At 48.8% G+C, this 19,646-nt stretch overlaps 1 protein-coding gene across 1 annotated transcript; it reads left to right on the forward strand.

The window, feature by feature from the left end:
• The first annotated feature begins 12,025 nt into the window (after window positions 1-12,025).
• On the forward strand, window positions 12,026-15,886 carry LOC146198535 (chitinase-3-like protein 1). The gene is made up of 3 exons (XM_084592609.1): window positions 12,026-12,279; window positions 13,059-13,187; window positions 14,114-15,886. The coding sequence occupies exons 1-3, from the start codon at window positions 12,094-12,096 to the stop codon at window positions 15,146-15,148; spliced, it is 1,350 nt and encodes a 449-aa protein (XP_084448735.1). The 5' UTR covers window positions 12,026-12,093; the 3' UTR covers window positions 15,149-15,886.
• The last annotated feature ends 3,760 nt before the right edge of the window (window positions 15,887-19,646 follow it).

The following is a 19,646-nucleotide window of genomic DNA, read 5'->3' on the forward strand; positions in this document are numbered from 1 at the left end:
CGGAGCTGTCGGAAGAGCAAGAACCTACCCCCTCTGCAGTGGTTCAGCCAGATGTAAATGCGTCATTCTAAGTAAACTCTGGATTCATAACTGTACATTTGATTTGAGCCGTGATTAGTTGCCCTTCTACGATTGAGCGCCAAATGTTTTCCGGCCGGCCGTAAGATGGTGTTCCTAGTCTGAATATTGAAGTACCGTATACTGAATATAAATATAATGCGTTTCATTTTCCTTTACCACCGACCTTCCGTCATGAAAGTCCATGCGCTGAATTGTGCTGCTTTAACATGCAGCTTAAGGTATTGTAGTTGAGTCTGTTATTTGCATAGTTATTAGTTCGAACATAGCGTGACGCAGAATCCTCAGACATGATACTAAAAACTATGTTCTAAAACTGCTTTAACTCTCAGTCTCAGCACGCCGATTGCGAGATTCAGCAAGTGTGCTTACTCGCGTAGCATCGAAGTGTATTGTGGGAAAAGTACTGTCCTTTTGTGGCGACGGGCAAATTTGAAAAGTTTAGATTTAAAGCACTTCTTTCAGGCGGCGTTAAGCCACGGCTAGCAAAAAAGCGATCCTTCGAGTAGAGTTAGCGCCGCCATTTACCGTAGTTGCGCTGCATATATTCCTTGTCGTCGCAGCTAAAGCTCTGATTTTAAAATTGGCTTGCTAGAGTAATTCCTGCACCGCATCATTAAATGAATCAGCAGTAAGCCTATGAATCATTTAATGTTGTTGTTGTTGTGGCTGTACGAAGAAGGGTACGAAAATGCACGGGCCTGCTACTGGCTCTGTAGCTGAGCCACCTCCGCTGCCTCGTGCAGACAGAAGAGAAAATAGAGAAGAAAGAAAAGAAAGAGGGAGAGAAAGACGCGCGTCGCAACAAAAACCGTCGTCCACCATCGAAGCGGTGGCGGGTGCAATGACGGCCTACAACAGATAAAAATTCGGTGGCAGGCCAGCCCCCGCCGCAAGCGGCGGTGACATACCTGTCCCAGCCCCATCAGGGAATTGAATGAATCTCGTGACGATGTCCCTGTCGCACGGGTGATGGACAGTTGTCGTACATTGTATACAGAGCGTACGTATTGTTTCGTACTTTAATTGCCAATTGCTTCAGTGCCAATGTTTTTTGTTCTTTATTTTTGTTTTGTTTTTAGTGTGTGTGTTTGTGGTAAGCTTTTCCTATTGCCTTCTACGCTATTTGCGTTCCGCTTTATATACTCTTTTACAACAAGTGCCTTTTTACACTGACTTGTTGGACATTAAACTCATTTTATATTTACCATGAAACCCTGCCTTGCGCGTTTTTTTTCTTATTTGGTCAATATCTGTCAGCATCGACTGTAGTTTTTATAACAACAGATACTGCTTTAGTCTCCATCACCAGCGTCTTTTGTGTGTGTTTACCGGAATTTGAAAAACAAAATTGCCTGTTTGAACAGTTCATCAAATACGAAGTAGGTGCGTAGCACCGCTTATCCCCGCCACACCTTTCATGCATTACCACACTCATCTGCGATTAACACTCTCTCCAGTACCTTCCTTCAGCTCACACAAGAGGTGGCCAGCAGTCACAAAGACAAACAGCGCCGACGGCTGCGCTTCCAAAACACACAAACCTAAGGCCCAAACATTCCGATCGCTGCCCTTGGTCGGTTGCGTGCGGGCGGCGGTTTCAAAAGGACGTATGTCCAGGCGTCTTCCCGAGAAGATACCGACAGCATCTCCCTCTGCGGCGCATTCTCCCCAGACCGTGTTTCGCCGCGATTTATGGCCTCCACACCCTTCCTCCTCAAACCGAGAGACAGAGCAGTTAGCGCCGAACCCAAACCACTGAGCTTACGCTGTGCTTTTTAACTGCTCTGGTTTGCTTCCTTCGCGACACGGTCGAAGCACGACTTTTCCGAGAATCGGAACGGACCGAACCGACGGCGTCGCCCGTTTCCATGTGTTCCTATACCACTACCGAAGAGCGGCCGTCTGCGCGACCGTCATAAACAAACTCGCGTCAAGCTACCACTTGACCTTGGCCGCCCCTTCGGAATCTTCCCCGTGACAGTGGACCCGCGGTGAGCACTTTATTTCTGGGAGAAGGCCGCAAACTTAACTGTCGATTGATGGGTCCGGTTCTGCCTTCGTAACTGTTGTACTTCAGCACTTCAGCATCCATTGCGACGCAAGCAAACACGCACGCTTGTGCAACGCTGCCCAGCGACGGCCGCCACGTCCGCAACTGACACGCCCCTCTGCATGCGGTCACGGGCATCGCCACTTTCCCTTCCTCCTCCTCAAGTTCGTGGAGAGATGGATGGACAGAGAGAGAGCGAGAGCGGCTTCTACACTACAGCTCTGCGGCCGCTCGACCTCCACTATGCTGAGCCGCAAGACGCACGCCGCCACCTTCTCTTTCTCCACTTCAAGTTCACGAAGAGAGAGAGAGAGAGAGAGCGGCTTCGGACAGACATTGGCTAAATCCGTGATTGCGGCTAGTAGTGCTACGCACTAAAAAAAATATCGTTGAGGTTGTCAAAACCAAGATCGAACGGTAGCTGTACGATGGTATATATATATATATATATATATATATATATATATATATATATATATATATATATATATATATATATATATATATTATATATATATATATATATATATATATATATATATATATATATATATATATATATATATATATATATATATATATATATATATTGTCAGATTCTACTGGTATATGAAGCTTATAGGGCCACTGACCAGGGTATGGTAGTTTAATCAAACAAGCCCAAAAGTCGGAGATAGTATCTGCAAACTACTGTCTTGTGCTGGTGACGATCCCGAAACCATGCAAACAAAGAGACTGGCGTTAGACTGAATGAGCCCTTTATCGGTCTGACTTGTGCCCGCAAAAGAGCTAAGTAACTCGGCGGTGGCGATAACAGCGAGCGTGCTCGTCGGTTGTCGAACAGTGAATGGTCGTTGCATTCGTAAGCGCTTAATTTTAAAGTGGGCGAAGAACCAACTACATAACCGGCCAAAGGAAACTGGAAACGTCTCGAACGATGTAAAAACAGTTGTACTTCGCTGTGATAACTAGAGAGAAATCTTGGCGCATTTCGCGCTACAAGGAAAGTGATGAACCCGCTTCTCGCGACGACGACCGTGAACAAACAAACGAGTACAGTATCGATCCGTGCGCTAATCACAGTGATAAGGCCGCATGCTGGCGGTGGTTGAAAAAACAAAACAAAAACAAAGGTTAGAATGATTCGCGCCAACACCATAACTACGGAGATGCGTGCTCCGGAAAGCAGTAGCAAAAATACAAATCAAAGCTCTCTCATGCTTCCATTCAAAGGTCAGTTTCCCTGCTCTCTACTCTGGCCGCCAATCCTGGACGGTGACGTCAATGCCCAGGACGGCATCCACCTGTTTGTCTCTCTTACTGACGGGTGAAGGGTGGGCGGAGACCACTAATTGTGCGAGCCGCTCGCTGCGCGCTGGTCTCTTGCCGCCCGTTTCGTTGACGCGCATGCGGTGTCCAAGTCGGCTATCGACACCTGGGCTCCCGCATCCCTTAGTGATGTGCTCTATCCGAGCTGTGCGCCAGTTAAACAAACGGCCCGCCCTCAGACTGCTGCTAGTCTTCCTAGAAGCGACTAACCTCCGCCCTCGCCTCTAAATAAAATGTGCGGGCGCGTCTCATCGGCCTAACGCCGACTCCCCCCCCCCCCCCTTTCCTCTTTATCGACCCTCCACTACTCATCTTTTTCATCCCCCCCCCCCTCCCCTGCAGCCCCGTTGCGATGGCTCCTATCTGGTTCTAGGAAACAGTTATAAGGCTGTGCACCCCATGTTTTTGACATTCCCCTACAATTCCCCCCCCCCCCCCACCCTTAACAAAGAACCGCAAGTATCCGAGGTTGTTCTATGTGCTGCGCCGTTCCTAAAGCCTTCCTACAGACACCACGCCTCCCGCAGACTATCCTAGTTTGAAGGTCATCCGGAGATCCCGAAGCGGTCCCCAGATTTGTACTTGTAGTTCTATAACGGCCATGCGCGAGGTTTCGGTATGGCAACAATTCGGATTAGTATTGGATTATGAGTATGCCAAGCGAATGCCTGTAACCTATGCTTAACAGTGGGAAGCTCCGCGCAACCACAGCGGAAAAACGAAGAGGCCGGATTGTGGCTGTTGATTTGAAAAGTATGCGGATTTTCTGAGCCATGCATGGAATCTGCGATTACAGACTTGTATAGCGTGACATTCGTCGATGCGTTGTAGTGGTCGTTTAAGACACCAGGCGAACTGATCAGCCAGACAGTACCTGTACCGTACAGGTACTGGCATTGTTTTCTCGCACGCTCATCAACAGGATTACTCTTGTGATTGCCTCGCGTGTTCAGTGTCTAAGAATAATGCGCGGACGTTTTATTGCAGTTGCTCGTGATACATTTATTTTTTTTTTACATTTTTTTTTAGATTTCTCCGTCCGCTATATGTATATGCCACACTCCAACCGTAATATCAATGGGCGTGGCGTACACACTGTACTTTTTTTTTTTTTTTTGCATTTACCAACCGTCTATTCCAGCTCTTGCTACAGTCACAGATGAGAAGAGTTGGCAAGGTAGAGATGTTATCTTGGCGAATGCGGAGACACAAGTTACATATTTCGCGAAGCCTGCGTAAATTGCTTCAGTTATATACATTTTTTTTTAGCATAAAACCATGAAATTCTCTGTTGCGTATACATAAGCAGCAATCATCCTTTGAAGTCGCTATTTCAAAAGCCTGAAAACCGTTATCTTTCTGGTCCCCTTTCCGTCCCTTTTAGTTGTCGTGGCCGGCGCTCGTGCCATTCTCTTCTTCGAGACCAGCTAGCCCATCTGGCGCGGCAGTACCAAACCTGCATTCGTCCCATTGACGCCGATCTCATACTTGTTAAGTGTTCTCCACTCTTCAACTGGCGTGGCCGCCAGCTCATTGGCAGCGGCAACAGTGGTGGTTGCGTTGAAGGCGGTGCTGGTCGAGTCGATGTCACGACCGGCTATCTCGGCAGAATCGTAATTTAAACTCGGGTATGTTGCATTTATATCGTCACCGGGAAGCAGATCACCGAAAAGATTTGCCCACTTTCCTAGCGGCATAGTGGTCACTGGAGCTGAGTCAGGTGTGGAGAGCGTGGTGTCAGTGGCGCCGGTGGTGTTGGCGGTTAGCTGCTCTAACGTCATCCCCCAACTGGACAGCTCCGCTGGTCCTCTCTCTACCGTCTGGCCGATTAGACTGGCGGAGGACTTGTCCAGCGTGCTGTCCGAACCATGGGAAGCTGTTGGCACGTCCTTCCCGCGTCGCGTCCTCTCCGCAGCGGTCGTGGCGTTCGGCCTTTCAGAAGAGGTCGTCTTGCGAAGCCTTTTGCGGCGGTTCTTCGAACTACTATTAGAGACTTTTGGCCGCGAACTGCAGCTTGTGACTTCGACGCCGCCTCGACGTGCGGGACTCTTGGGTATGGGAATCGAGGTCGGACTTGCTTTTGCGAAGCCGGCTTGGTCCTGCCCGTGCGTATCGTTCGCCGTCGTCTTGATAGTGGTCGCCGTGGTCACTCGTGGACGCTTCAGTTCGCGTGCGTACGCTGCAAAGAGCGAATAACCGAGTCACTCACCGTGTGTGGAAATAGGTTAGGAGGACTGCACTTATGTTGGCTGTTATTTGGTGCATGCTCACGTCACATAATCGAGAGGCACAAGCTACTCTTAGGCCACGCAGACAGGTTCTTACGGCTTGGTTAAGTTTAACCAGAGTTTTATTCCATGTCCGGTGATCGCTTACGACCGGTAGATGGATAACGTAACGCGCCCATGTACTGTGCAACGTCAGTGCAAGTTAAAAAGCCCTCCACTACGGCGTCCCTCCTACATATCCCAAGTCGCTTTAGGACCTTTAACAGCAAAATGTGCATAATTAAAAAAAAATAGAGGAACATACGAGTGCGCAACGCTAACGTTTGTGCGTTAGCTGTGGTGTGGCACAAATAAACCGCTAGATATGGCCTGTTCCTTTTCTCGCAAAGTCAGAGAGGCCGAGATGAATCCGGACTTGGCTAAACTGCAGTAATACTCTGACTTCTTTCGAAAGATCGTTTACAGGCTAACAGTTAGCATGTGCGTCTGTTTAAACACGTCGATTATAGCGTACGAATAGAATCCCCGTGCGGACGTGGTATGCCACAAACCACCTTTGCAGGCTGAGATGTTCGAAATTGGGTGCAGTCTGAAAGAGCGTACCGGGGTTTACATAGCCTCTTCCAAGCGCATACCCCATGCAGAAAGCTAGGCGCCGGGCGAGGGCGCTTGTACCCATTTTTGTCTTGTCCGTCGGTGGATTTCAAATCAAACTACCCCCGAGGCGGACGCCCAAGTCACTAGGCCAACCTTCGTCAATCGTTGTCTCCCGCCTTTCGCCCTCTTCACACTTCCCCTCGCCTCCTCCCATTGTAGAGAGGAGAATATTTCTCCAATTTACCACCTGCAACCGAGGCATGCGGCACTGTGAAAAACTGGGAAGAAACTACACTGTAGAACTGTACTACGCTTCAATGTGCCACTTCCCCGCCAGTGCGCACGTCGAGGAACCTAGAAGATTAGGAAGCCTATATGCACAGCCTCTCCCTAGAGGAAATGGCGCGATACTGAGGAAATAAATGGCACGCATACGGTATGCTTCGATGCAAGGTGGTGCGCATGGGTTTAAGAAACCGAGTTTCGAGGCTCTCCTCCTTGTTGCAGGTAGAAGCGGCGGGAGCTGCACTGCGCTTGCCTTTATTAGTGCAAAAGCATCCAACCGTACCACGAGCAAGAACATTTGTCAACATTGTTGTGGCTCAGCCTAGTTGTCACAATAAAAGCACTTTCCTGGCGTGCGCGACCGGCACCACGGAACACAGTGGCCGGGCATAATCTTTATTGGTCGTAGCTATTGCCACTTTTTATTTTCAGCCGATCATTCCGCGTGTTAAACTGCGGCTCTCTCTCTCGTGATGTGCATTGCGCGTCGCCGTCTCCATCATGTTAATTCCAACTGCGCGCAAAAGCTTTCGCAAGTCCTATTTGGTTTAACTACCTTAAACCCATACATTTTTCAAGCTGCACTATATAAATGCTCACGGATGCCCTCTGGCCAACGCTTTTTGGCCAAAAGGAGAACGCGAATGTCTAAAGTTACAACAGACTGCGCCAGCAACCGTATACGATAGGCAGCAGGGCACTGGAATTGGTTAGGAAATGAAAATTGATTTAGAGAAGAGGATAGACGCAGTATTTGTGTAGCTTCTCTGGGGTCCCTTCGACTTCGCCGTAACTGAATTGAAGGATGGAGTAAAAGAATGAAGAGAGAGAGGCGCCGTAGTGAGGACCAGGGAGGGTTCTTTAATGTGCACTGACATCGCGCAGCACATTTCGGGGCCTGCATCTGCCTTGGGCAGGCAATGACTCGGGAGTGGAATCAGCTAGGAGAATGACAATGAGGTGAAATGTATTGGACAAGTACCCTGAGGTTATGAATAGCGAGTTACATGTATCAGTCAAATGGAAGATCCAGGGTAGAACGAGAGGAAGATGGATACACAGTATGTATGAAAAAGAGCTGAATGACGTGTCAAAACAATGACTTAGTTTACGAACTGAGGCTCCCTATCAACCCTCCTGCAGCCCTCTTTCGTACCGTCAAATGGAACACCACGTAACTCCCGTGTCTTGCCAGTGCTTATCTAGGGGGCAGAAATTCGGTATCTAACAAACACTGGTTGATGATGTCCTAGCTGAATCAAGAAGAAATGGACTTGGGTAAGGTATGTAATGGGAAACGAAGATAACCGATGGGCCCTTAGTGTAACGGATTGGATTACAAGAGAAAGCAAACATATAGCAGAGTGCGCCAGACAGGGAATCAACAGAGATGTTGGTATTAATAAGTTTGCGGGGCTAGATGGGTGCGTATGGCTCAGGAAGAGGTTACAAGAAGCCTTTGTCCTGTATAGTTGACGCAGTGAGGCTGACGATGATGCCTTCACTAAGTTCTTGTAAAGTCTGCAAGTGAGCAGCGATGGTGCTATCGTTTGGTATTCTCTTTATGTCCACCCTTGCCGAAATGTCTCCGGGCTGCATGATTTGCCTTTCAGCCATGTGGCGCTGCACATATATGTGACCCTCCCAATAAGGTTGAAGAGAACTGTTGTCTTTCAGAAACATTTTGATTTTAAGGGGCTGGAGACGTTTGACCAATACTGTACGTGATGCTTGCTCTGTGATTTTGGAGACGAGTGGTATCGCTCCAATATCAATCTTGTACTATCTCCCCCACGCCTTAGTAGACCGTTTTTGCGACGCGGCATTGTCAGCATGTATACCCACCGAAAAAGAGTGCGATGACGAGTCCCCCGATGATCAGAGTCGTGAGAAAGATGACCAAGTACAAGCCGGGGAGGCTCGGCCGCTCCTCTATGTAGACAGAGGTGTAGTAGGAGTAGTAGGAGGGCGAGGGCGGGGATGGGCGCGTCGGGAGACCCTGCACGGCTCTGGAAGGCCTGGCCAACGCAGCCGGGGTCTTGCCCATTTCGGCGCTTCGCGATCGCCGGTGCTCGCCTACTCCGCGGTGTCCCTGGTGACTCCTCCAGCCTGCAGCGGTATTGTTGTTGCTGTTTTTAGCCTCTTGAAAACGTGTAGCCGCCAAGGGGGACTGACCAAGGTGTAGTGGCGTACGCAAGGAAACTCCTATAGGCGATTATGGGGAAAATATTGGCCCATAGCGAGAATGTAAACAAGTTGCAACTATAAAAAATAATGCTTAGAGCAGAATAACAATAATAATTTTGGAGGAAAAAATCTAGCTAGAAGTTTGAAAAGGGTTAACAAGTCAACCTACCAGTTGCTATAATGTAGTCATATGTATATAGTCCCACAAATCGTCCCCAAAGCAAATTATTTGGCACTCGCACTGAACGATAGTGAAACGGGTAGTGGCAAGGTGAGCCCTAACCTTGAGAATGTGACCTCCAGGTAGGTCCTCCTTTGAAGTGTCAACCGCCGGCAAGAGAGGTATTCTTTCTTCTTCTTCTTCCTCTTCTTATTCATCCACCGTCGTGTCGTCGGGCGAAGACACTTCGTCATCGCAAAGGAAAACCGGGTAGAACTGCGGGGCTGGCATTGGGGAGCATGTCAGTTTTCTTGTCTTTATGGGCACCGAGAATAACGTAGTATCGGAATTTGGAGTTATTTGCATTAGCCTTCGTACAGCACGAGAAGTTTACAACTGCGCATATGGAGCGCATACAACGAAAAAAAAAAAGAAAGAAAAAAAATGGTTTTCAATATTGAATATGTGTTCAGTGTGTAAAAATGAAAACAAAAAATAAAGTAATAGCGAACATTGCTTTCGTAGGTTTTGTGCACAATTTGATGTGCTGATATTTTGTTACGCTTTCCAGTGCTAGACGGCGGTAATAAGAATCGAAAGGGAAGATATAATTGCTCTTGTTCAGTCGGCTTGTGTAACTGATGGTCAGTTCCGGAGAACTCTTGAATGATGAGAATATAGTAACGGTAAAAAAATATGTCCTCTTTTCGTAGCTGGAAGCAGGTGGGACCTAAACATAAGTTGACAGAGCAAATCGTACCCATTTCGAGTTTGCGCTGAAACACGCTTCAGGAAGAATTACCGAAATCGGGCGAAAAAACAGAACGCCGCTGAAATTTCATTTTCAGATAAGCCCTGGCAAATGTAGCTGTAATTATGACTGATCACTTTGAAAAACCCCTTTAAAATTATTTTAACGGAATAGCATTGGTAGAATATTTTTCAATGTGACCAGCTGAGACCATATTCACTGCACATGTGACTGCTGCGGAGCGTATACTAATTTTATCTCTAAGTCTTTGCTCGAATGTGATACCCAAAAGCATGGGTGCCCGGAAGCGGGCGAGGGGAAATGGGAAGAGGCTCCGCCCTTACTATAATTTCGGACAATGTATATTTTTTTTCTGGAGCGAGAGGTGGTCCTGTATAAAAATAGTCGAGCACCGGCGTAATGTCCGTTTGGCCTCAGCCTCAGTGTCAAATCTTCGAGTCAATCCATAACAGCACATGTTATATCGTTGCGCAGCTTATGTCAAGTATAGCAACACAAGTGTTACAGTCGCCGTCCAGCAGGCCCGGGTTACGCTCGAAAAGCACAAGCCTCACAACCCACCACAAACGGGTCAAATGAGGTAGGGCAGAGTAGGGCATAACCCCGGGTCGACGCATGGTCAGCGTCACGACGCTTTAACCTTTAACCCGTCGTTTGCCGGCTCATTAATAAAGTCATACATACATACATACATACATACATACATACATACATACATACATACATACATACATACATACATACATACATACATACATACATACATACATACATACATACATACATACATACATACATACATACATACATACATACATACATACATACATACATACATACATACATACATACATACATACCGAACTCGAAGGAGATCGCGAAATAGTTCGATACGTCGATATTTCGATATCAAAATAACGCGCCGACAGATGAGCTCTTCTGGAACCCACGCTAGTGGCACACTTCCTGCAGTGATGCGCTGCACGCCGCGTACTGAAGACTCGCCGCGGTTGCGGCGACCTTTGAGGCGCAAGCACCCTAAAGCACCCGAGTGTCACATCGGGCCAGGCGTCGAAATCAGGGGCGCACTGGGCCCAACCTCCACGAAGATGTGAATGATACAAACTGTTTCTTTGGTGCTGAGTTGAAGGGCCTCGTCGATGGCCATTAACTCAAGTTCAGTTGCGCACCTGCTGAATAAAGATTGACGAACAAAGATTTGTGAAAGATTTATTCCGTGGGTGTGCGTTCCAAATATTTTGTCATGACAGGAACGTTGGAACTCGCACCTCGCGTCCTGCGCCACGGGGCGCAAGTGTCGTTGGCGTTGGAGTTCACATCAAAGCTGCGGCGGATGGTGTTGTGGTAAAAGCCACCGCTGATCGCCAATGAGGTCCTGTAAGAGAGAACCCGCCTAGTGCGCACCGTCGCTGTACATAAAAAGAATGTTTTTTTTTTTCCCCGATATTTGTCGCCAGGTGACGCTGCTCAGAGGACCCTACTATGGTGCCTCGATGTAGCGCGCCGCGGCGCTGGTATCGAGGCACCCTAGACTCTACTGTTGAGAGAACGGAATCACGCTCCCGGCGTATGCACATGGAATTTCCTCAAATTTTCTTACAGTGTGTTCTTCTCTACGCACTGCGAAACCTACTTTGTCTATAGAGCGCATTATCGGGTACAAAACTGGTCTAACCCGATTTTTAGATAGAAATTTGTTCGAGGTGCAAAAATTTGGCCAAATCAAGTTTTATCCGGAAACGGAGCTTCCCCTTCTTGTACTGGGTACGATCTTAATGCGTCATGAAACAGCTAGGACGGAACACAATGAGGATATTTCAAATTGAAGAGAGAGCGAAGACCAACCACTTTATATAGAAGTGTTAGTGATTGCCGATATCGCAGTTTTCGCCGAGGCCTGCCCAGTGTCACGAAGAAAAAGACTTTCTTTTAGAGATTATGAGAGAGAAAATTGGAACGGCTGGGAGGTTAACTGAGCAGTGCCCGGTTCGCTGACTCTATACGCGGGAAGGGAGATGAACAAGGCGAAATAAATAGAGCTGATTAATGGTAGGTCATAGTACAGTGCGACGAAACCTCGTCGAAACGAAGCGGTGGGAAGAAAGGGTGCTGCTCCGATTCTGTCCATTATTTCGGAGAAAGGGAGGAAATACACGACGCGCAAAAAGGAGGAAGATGACGGGACTGTCATGCTGCTTCTGGCGCCTCGTGCACGCGTTATTGCGCCAGTCGAGTCATGGTCAGTCCGGTCGCTTCATTCGGCTCGCGACGCCCGTGCACGTGGCCGGCAGAGCAGCATCAGCGTCGCCACGTTCGGAGCTCGCTCGAAAGATGGCCGGTGCCTGGAACAGGCAAATGCGGTGCTAGTGAGGCTTAAGACGCCATGGAGAACGAAGAGACAACGTTGGTAGGGCTGCGCGGCAGCCAGCAGGCAGTGGACCTCGGCGACCCATTTATCAACAGCGCGCTGGTGCACACCGCCAGCGCTTGTCTAATCTTCGTTGTGGTGTTCATCTTCGTTCTTCCAGGCATCCTCCTCACCACAATGCGCCGCGAAAAGGCCTACCAGGTACGTATCCTAATTTCACTGTATTTCCGTCCCCTGCGCGTGTGTTAGAACTAGGTCGCAACAGCGGCTCTGTGCGGAAGCCGTATGTCATCGGAAGGGGCTTCTGCGAGATGTTCGCGACGAACGCGCAAGTTGGCATCTCTTCATGTCACCAGGGGTACAACTGGGCTGGAAAGGGACATATTGGAAAATGTATTGACTAGATATTTTTACTGGCATAATCACTATTCGGTGGCCTAGTTCAGAAAGCGGAAGTATGGGGGAGGATAGATCATAGGCGGCCTGTCTACACTGGCTGGCGATGGACACGAAAGCTTACACGGGCAGAAGCGTGCCCCTGTTGCGAATGGTGCTTCGAGGCAGGATACCTGGACCACTTGGTGCGCATATCGGGGGTGAGGCTCTGGCCGCAGATTTGCTGCAGCCTGGCATACCGCTACAGGAGGTGATAAGCCGTCGATGTCACAGGTAGTGTAGGCAGAACAAAATCGTCAGGTAATTATGCAAACTCGAAGCGTACTCGATGAAAAAGTCATGTTTCCACACTGTATACAGAAAAGCTAACACTAACGGAAACAAGTGCCATGTTTGGCGAGGTACAAGCCTGAAAACTTGACCAGAGCAAGTAGTAACTAATGGGTAAATGAGTAACAAGAATCCATAGTTACACTGATGAGCTATGAATAGCGACTGTGCATCTGCAGTGCATGCCGGTAATTATTTGTTGTCAGTCAGGTGATTGCATTGCCAGCTTTCACAGCGTTCTTCGCGTTCCACAGGTGGACATGCGTCCAAAAACCCGCATGGGCCGGCAAGTCTACGAAGGACCGGACAAACCGTTGGTTATGTGCATGGTCAATTCGTCCAGCTTCCGGCGGCCAGCACCTATGACATACACTTTTGAACAGGTAAGAAGTTCCGTCGACGCATAACTGCAGTGTAGTCGTCCGCCGCAGTGGACGAGGCTGCGGGTTCGAAGACCGCATATGGGCGACCGAATTCGACCACATTTCGACGGAGGCCGACAGGAAGAAATTAAACCGGAGGCCTCCCATTAATTATAGAGCTGTTAGTGGGTATGCTGAGGTAGCTTATTCGCCACTAGGAGAACGCAGCGGCAAATCAGAAGACCCTTCAGTCAGTGGCGTCCGCATTGGCATGACGTCGCAGTTACACCCGTTTCACGAACGCGCCTTTCATTAACCTGCGATTTCACGCTAAGGCCGGACTAGCTGTGACGTCACGAGAACAGGTCAACGTCATTGATTGGAGGCCTTTCTTTGAGGGGCACTCACCCCTGCATTCTTGAGTGGTACCTGAGAGTGGGAAACAGGACATGATTGTGCATTTGTTTGTGCTCAATTTTGATTTACTTCTCTCAAGACACTGACATCAACTTAGAGCTGGCGACCACGGTCCGATGGAAGAGAAAAATCGAGATATTCATGTGCTAGGCAATGTTGATGCCAGCCAAATTCGAGGCGGTCGAAATCAATCTCGGGTCAGCCTTTACAGTGCCTCTCTTTCCTCCGCTCCCTCGTTACTTTCCCCTCGCGGTTCGGTTGAAATGTCCATCGAGAGTGAGACAGTTGCCTTGTAACAGCCAGAAACTGGAACTCTCATTATTGGTTGGTCAGCTTAGCTTGGAGTGGTTGCAGGAGCCCGGTCCACTCAGTCATGGCTATAAATCTGTTGCCACCCACGCACGCGTCCAACATGTCCTAATACAGAGGCCTTGCGTTGGGAATGTAGCCCTTAGATGGGAAAGGGCGATCGCCCGGCTCCTAAATCTTCCTCCCTCTTGAATCCGCTACTGTTTCTATTGCGCGTGCAGGTGCCTTCAAACTTGTGCTCACACGTAGTCTTCCCGCTGTCCGGCGCCGCCGACTGGTCCGACGACATGCTGCACTTCGACTACACGCACAAGATCACCCATCCCAGCCTTTACCGCGAGATGGTGCGGCTGAAAAAGGAACGGCCTGCCCTCAAGATACTCGTGTCCGTCGGCGAGTACGAGGTGAACAACGGTCTGTTCCGTTACGCCGCCGAATCCATGCATGCGACAGTGCAGTTCTGCAGTGCTGTGCTCCGCTGGACGCTCGGCAATGGCTTCGATGGCCTCGTTATTCATCGCATGTTCAGTGGCGGGCCTGCCGACCAGGACCGGCGCGGTCTCATCGTGCTGCTGCAGAAGCTCTGGGTACACTTCGAGCGCAACGGTCTCACGCTAGTCGTCGTCTTCGAGCCGGAAACGGAAGTGTTCAACCAACCGCTGCTGGGTGGCAAGATTTGCTCGTACGTCGACTACGCCGTCATAGTGTCTCACGGGTTCCGCGGCGACGTCTTCGCAGAGTTCCCAAGTCCTTTCCGACACCGGGCAGCGCCTCAGAACGTGACGGCAGACTTCGAGACCGCCATACAGCGGGCGTTGGCCAGTGGAGTTCCCATCCACAAGATGGTCGTCAGCGTGTCCCTCGATGGGAACTCGTACACGCTGGATGAGAAGTCTGAGCACAAACCGGGCTCCATGCTACTCGCGGGCCGTCCCGAGGGCATCCCAGGCCTCTTCACGAGGTGCCCGGGCGTGCTGAGCTACTTCGAGATATGCCGGCACCTCGTCTTCGAGAACTGGACACGAGTATGGGACACCATTGCTGAATGCCCATATGCGTACTCCGACGACCAGTGGGTCGCTTACGAAGACCCGCAAAGCCTCGCGTTTAAGGCAGAATATGTTCGTAACCGGTCTCTGGCAGGTATCATGGTCTGGGATGTGTCTAGCGACGACTACCGGGGAGACTGCGGTCCACCGAACGTTCTCGTGCAGACCATTTACCATGAGTTCCAGAGTGTGTTCAAGCTCGACTAGCGTGCCTCCGCTACGCCGACTGGTGTTGCGTCACTGTTCGTCGCAGCTAGACACAAGTGCGTAACGGCTAGCGCGTCATATGCCATGACAAACATGCACAACCGGTCTCTGGCGGCCATCACGGCCTGAGAAGGTCCTAGCGACGAGTACCGGCGAGATTGCGGTCCGCCGAATGTTCTCGTCGAGACCAGAGTTCCGGAGTGTGATCAAGCTCGACTAACGTGCCCCGCTACACCGATTGGTGCTGCGTCACTGTTCGTCGCCGCTAAGACATAAGTGCGTACCGTCTAGCGCGTCATATGCCCCAACATCGCATAGTCGCGGCTTCAGCTGCAACTGACTATGTATCATGGTCTTTGCTCATCTCTTGAACTGGTGTCGAACACATTTAGTGCATTGATTAAATGTCATCCCGTGCATGCTCAAGAGACGAAAATGCGTCCTGTTTGCGAAACTGATATGGAGAGCTTTTGCTCATCTCGCGAAGCCATTCAAATAAGTTGCAAGCTCATGCTATAGCACGTAAAATGTAGGCATGAGCCTGCACACACACTTCTATGTGTTAGTAGCGCAGAATGCAGAATATTCCATACGAATAAATGCGTACTGTCTGCACTTAGCGACGCCAAAGGAGTTAGTTTTACCAGAGTCCCTCAATTTTACATATGCAGAGGAGGGCCCGCTTGAAGTTGCACAGCTACACACGCCTCCCATCTCCCGCAACGGCCCTCAAGTGAGTCTATCGAAACATACACTATCGCCGTGCATAATACCTAATCTGCATAAGAGGCGCCGCTGTCGCACCAAGATGGCTACCGTGACAGCAATAAAAATATCAAACTTGCAGTTGCGCTAATCGTGCACTATTGCACGATTGAATCGCATTGTTTAACTGAAGGTACGTCCTCGTGCAAGCAGAATCACGATCGCTGTCCGCCTGGTATTTAGCGATGTCAAGATTACCAGCGCTGTTTCTGCACGTCGGGAGAGAGAGAGAAAAAAAAAACTTTATTCGAGTCAAATAAAGACCCTGTAAATGCTTACGTGGCGAAACTCGTAAAAACGCGACCACGTGATGTGCATGATGCTCCACTGTTGCAGGTAAGCAACGCTTATCGAAATCATCGCATCACACTGAAAGTTAATTGAAGTGGTTCTCGGTGGTACCTGTTTCGGCAGCCGTCTGCTTGAATTTCATTTAGCAAGCTGAGTACCAATACTATTTACGTGAGGCCATCAGGTCAGCCGAGCAATCAATCTCTATAGAGAACAAATATGGCTTGCAACTGCTGCATTAAAATATTCAAGTTGCCCCGCCGCGGTGGTGCAGCGCATAGGTCGCTCGACTACTGCGCCCTGCAAGGATGCGGGATCGAATCCCGGCATTGGCTGCTGCTTTCCCATAGAGGCGAAAGGCAAAGCGCCTGTGTGCGGTGTGATGTCAGTGCACGCTAAGGAACCCATGTGATCGAAATTTCCGCAGCCCTCCATTCGTCTCGCAGCCTGAGTCGCTTTTTAAACTCGGCAAACCAAGCCAAAATGTGCAAGTTTCTCATGTTCGTTTCTGGGCAGCTTCGCGTCAGCGCGAGCAGTGACCACGAAACTGTAGCTGCTGTAAAATATCCCTTCGTTTGCTCTGCATAGAACCGCTCGAAAGCTTCTAGGTAAGACCAGCTGCTATACATGTATGCATATACACCAGTTGCTTTTGTTCAGAAGGTCAAACATTTTTATAAGGGGCAGCTGACTTTAGATTAATTTACACTGGAGCTATATTGGGGGCAGGTAAGACACAGAAGGCTTCAATTAGTCTCCGGGCGCTAGGGACAACATTAAAAGTAGAGAAGCCTGGGTAACCCTGCTGCGAAGCGACGTCTCCACTGACCAGCAAAAAGCCGTCCGCCTGGCGACTGAGGCCGCGAATAACCAGCGTATATTCGCCAGTCCTAAGTCGCGGAGGTTCCAGCCCCCGTTCCTCAGGCCTGCGTACCAGGAGCGGGCAGTGGGGGGCCTCCTAAATCGGTGGAAATTAAAGTTTTAATACAACCAGTCAGTCATGCTAGAGTCAGTCGATAATTTTCAGGGTACTGCGATTCTTTTCCCCGCGCCACTGCGTCACCGATTGGTCAGCATGGGTTACGTGGTGCGCCGCGGCCCGCTTTCACCATCAAGCTTCCAAACAGCTAGTCACAGCGTGGACGCCTTTCACTATACAGCGCGTGTGCGGATATTGCCGTATTTCGCGTATGGGTTTTGTTGCTCGTTTTTTTTTTTTTTTTTTTTTTTTTCTTGTAAGACGTACTTAGCGGCAGAATGTCGGGTAACAACGCCTTCGGCTGCAGCAACCTGCATGAGTCTGGAAAGATTTCAAAGGAGAAAGCCTTTCTAGGCTATGGCTCGTTTAGCGAACGTGTGCGCGTAATCTGTGCGTCGCATCTGTGCGCTTATGTCGCTTGCAAATAGCGGACGTGAGAGGAGGGAGATAAAAATAAAAACGATTCATGGTGACAGGTTATGGGTTGGGTTGTGGGGTTCAACGTCCCAAAGCGACTCAGGGTATGAGAGACGCCGTAGTGGAGGACTCCGGAAATTTCAACCACCTAGGGTTCTTTAACGTGCACTGACATCGCACAGCACACGGGAGCCTTGCTTTTCGCCGCCACCTAAAAGCAGCCGCCGAGGAAGGGATTCGATCCCGCGCCCTTGGGAACAGTAGTCGAGCGCCGTAACCACTGCGCCATCCCTTTTTTTTTATTTATTGCCTAATTTATTATCAGATTTTACGCATAAAGAACATTACTCCACAAACACACAATATGGGTTAAAACTATACGCGATTTGGGCTGCGTGATCCAGGCTGCGCGATCCATTACAAATCAGGCATTTTCAGAAACACTTCCATTCTCGGAAGCCACTCAGGCACTTCGTCTTGTGTATAGTGAACATAGTCCTGTGTCTTGAAAAAACCAATAACACTCCCAACGGCTTCGCGAAAATACTGCCGTATTTTCCTCGCATCAACGTCTGCATGCCTGAAAGCCATTCTGGATCGCCAGATACTGTGCAGTCCCAATAACATGATCATGTCCAGCGGTAGCCCATCATCATCTTCAATTGGTAAACATCGAATTCCGAATGCATCCACGGGTTAGGTCTTTTTTAATTGTTCGTTGCAGAATGTCCCAGAAAGAAAAGGCTTCCCAACAGTTAAGAAAACGTGTTCGATAGTTTCCGGTTTGCGGCATATGAAACAGTGATTTCCCCAAGGTACAAAAGAAACCCTTCATTTTTAAATCAGTCTTAACTTCTAGTGTATTGCTATGGAGCTTGAAAAAGAAAGTTTTTGCTCCTCCTGGAACAGCCATATTTTTTACTCGTTTAAGGATTGACTTCCATGGACCTGCACAGTACAACGATATGTGCAATGGGATCGGGAGAAAGACATCGCACAAGTCCTTATTAAGTTTCTTTCGCGTCACAGTAGATAAATATTCAAACGAAAAATACACGACATAACATGTACACTTTAAGGATTCCGAAAATCCTCCCTTGAATGCTCGCCGAACTTACAACTAAATTTTGGTAGCACTTTGTTCAACCTAACTTGACACGCAGTTCGTAAAAATGGGTCCTTCGTGTCACGAAAGAACATAAAACGGTTAACCACTTGGCGCAAATACAAATGCGCCAAACCAACTTCTCCAAAGCGGACGTGATGAAACAAGCTGGTTCGGCGGGTGCGCTTTCAAGTACTTCCCCACAAGAAAATGGCGAACACACGGTGGAATCTCTGCACATTTACACGAGAACAATGCAGTACTTGTAACACGTACCATATCTTGATAACAAGAAATAAATTACAAATCGTAGCACGTGCAAACACAGACCAACCTAATCACTGTAGTCATTACCACTCATCGCAAAGAATTTTTACTCATTTACCATCAGTTGCAGTCATTAAAGTCGTAGTTTGACATGCTGGTCATTACAAGTCATTATTAATCATCATTATTAGTCATTAATTATATCGATGTCTATAACATTTTATCATTATACCTGTCAGCCCCGCCGGGGTGGTGCAGTGGTTCAGACTAAAAGGATTCGGTTGAACTACTGCGCCACCCCGGCGGGGCTGACAGGTTATGATAGAAAATTATAAATAGACATCGATATAGTTATTGACTAATGCTAATGACTAACAATGATGATTAATAATGACTTGTAATGATCGTCATCATTATTATTATTGCCAAGCTGTAGTTTGACATACCATGGTTTGACAGCCTTCCATGCACGCTTACCGTTCACAGTTTGCAAATTCTACTGTTTCTAAAGTAGCTGCGGTGCTCTTCAAGGAAATGCATAAATGCCCATGCTGCTTTCAAAAATGTCCTCTGCGTTGGGCTTGAATATAGCCGCGCCAGAGGCGCGCCTCGAGCAGTTAGAAGCTTCATGGCCGCGCCGGCCATGGTTGCCAGCACGCGATGGGACCTTCGCG

Source organism: Amblyomma maculatum, chromosome 2, assembly GCF_055883805.1.
Source record: "Amblyomma maculatum isolate TAMU_Amacu chromosome 2, ASM5588380v1, whole genome shotgun sequence".
Taxonomy (NCBI): Eukaryota; Metazoa; Arthropoda; class Arachnida; order Ixodida; family Ixodidae; genus Amblyomma; species Amblyomma maculatum.

Excerpts from the sequence above, each read along its gene's own strand:
- LOC146198535 (XM_084592609.1), top strand. The coding sequence starts at position 12,094 with ATGGAGAACGAAGAGACAACGTTGGTAGGGCTGCGCGGCAGCCAGCAG. Across the intron at positions 12,280-13,058 it reads GCCGCGAAAAGGCCTACCAG|GTGGACATGCGTCCAAAAAC; the intron begins GTACGTATCCTA and ends CGCGTTCCACAG. Across the intron at positions 13,188-14,113 it reads TGACATACACTTTTGAACAG|GTGCCTTCAAACTTGTGCTC; the intron begins GTAAGAAGTTCC and ends TTGCGCGTGCAG.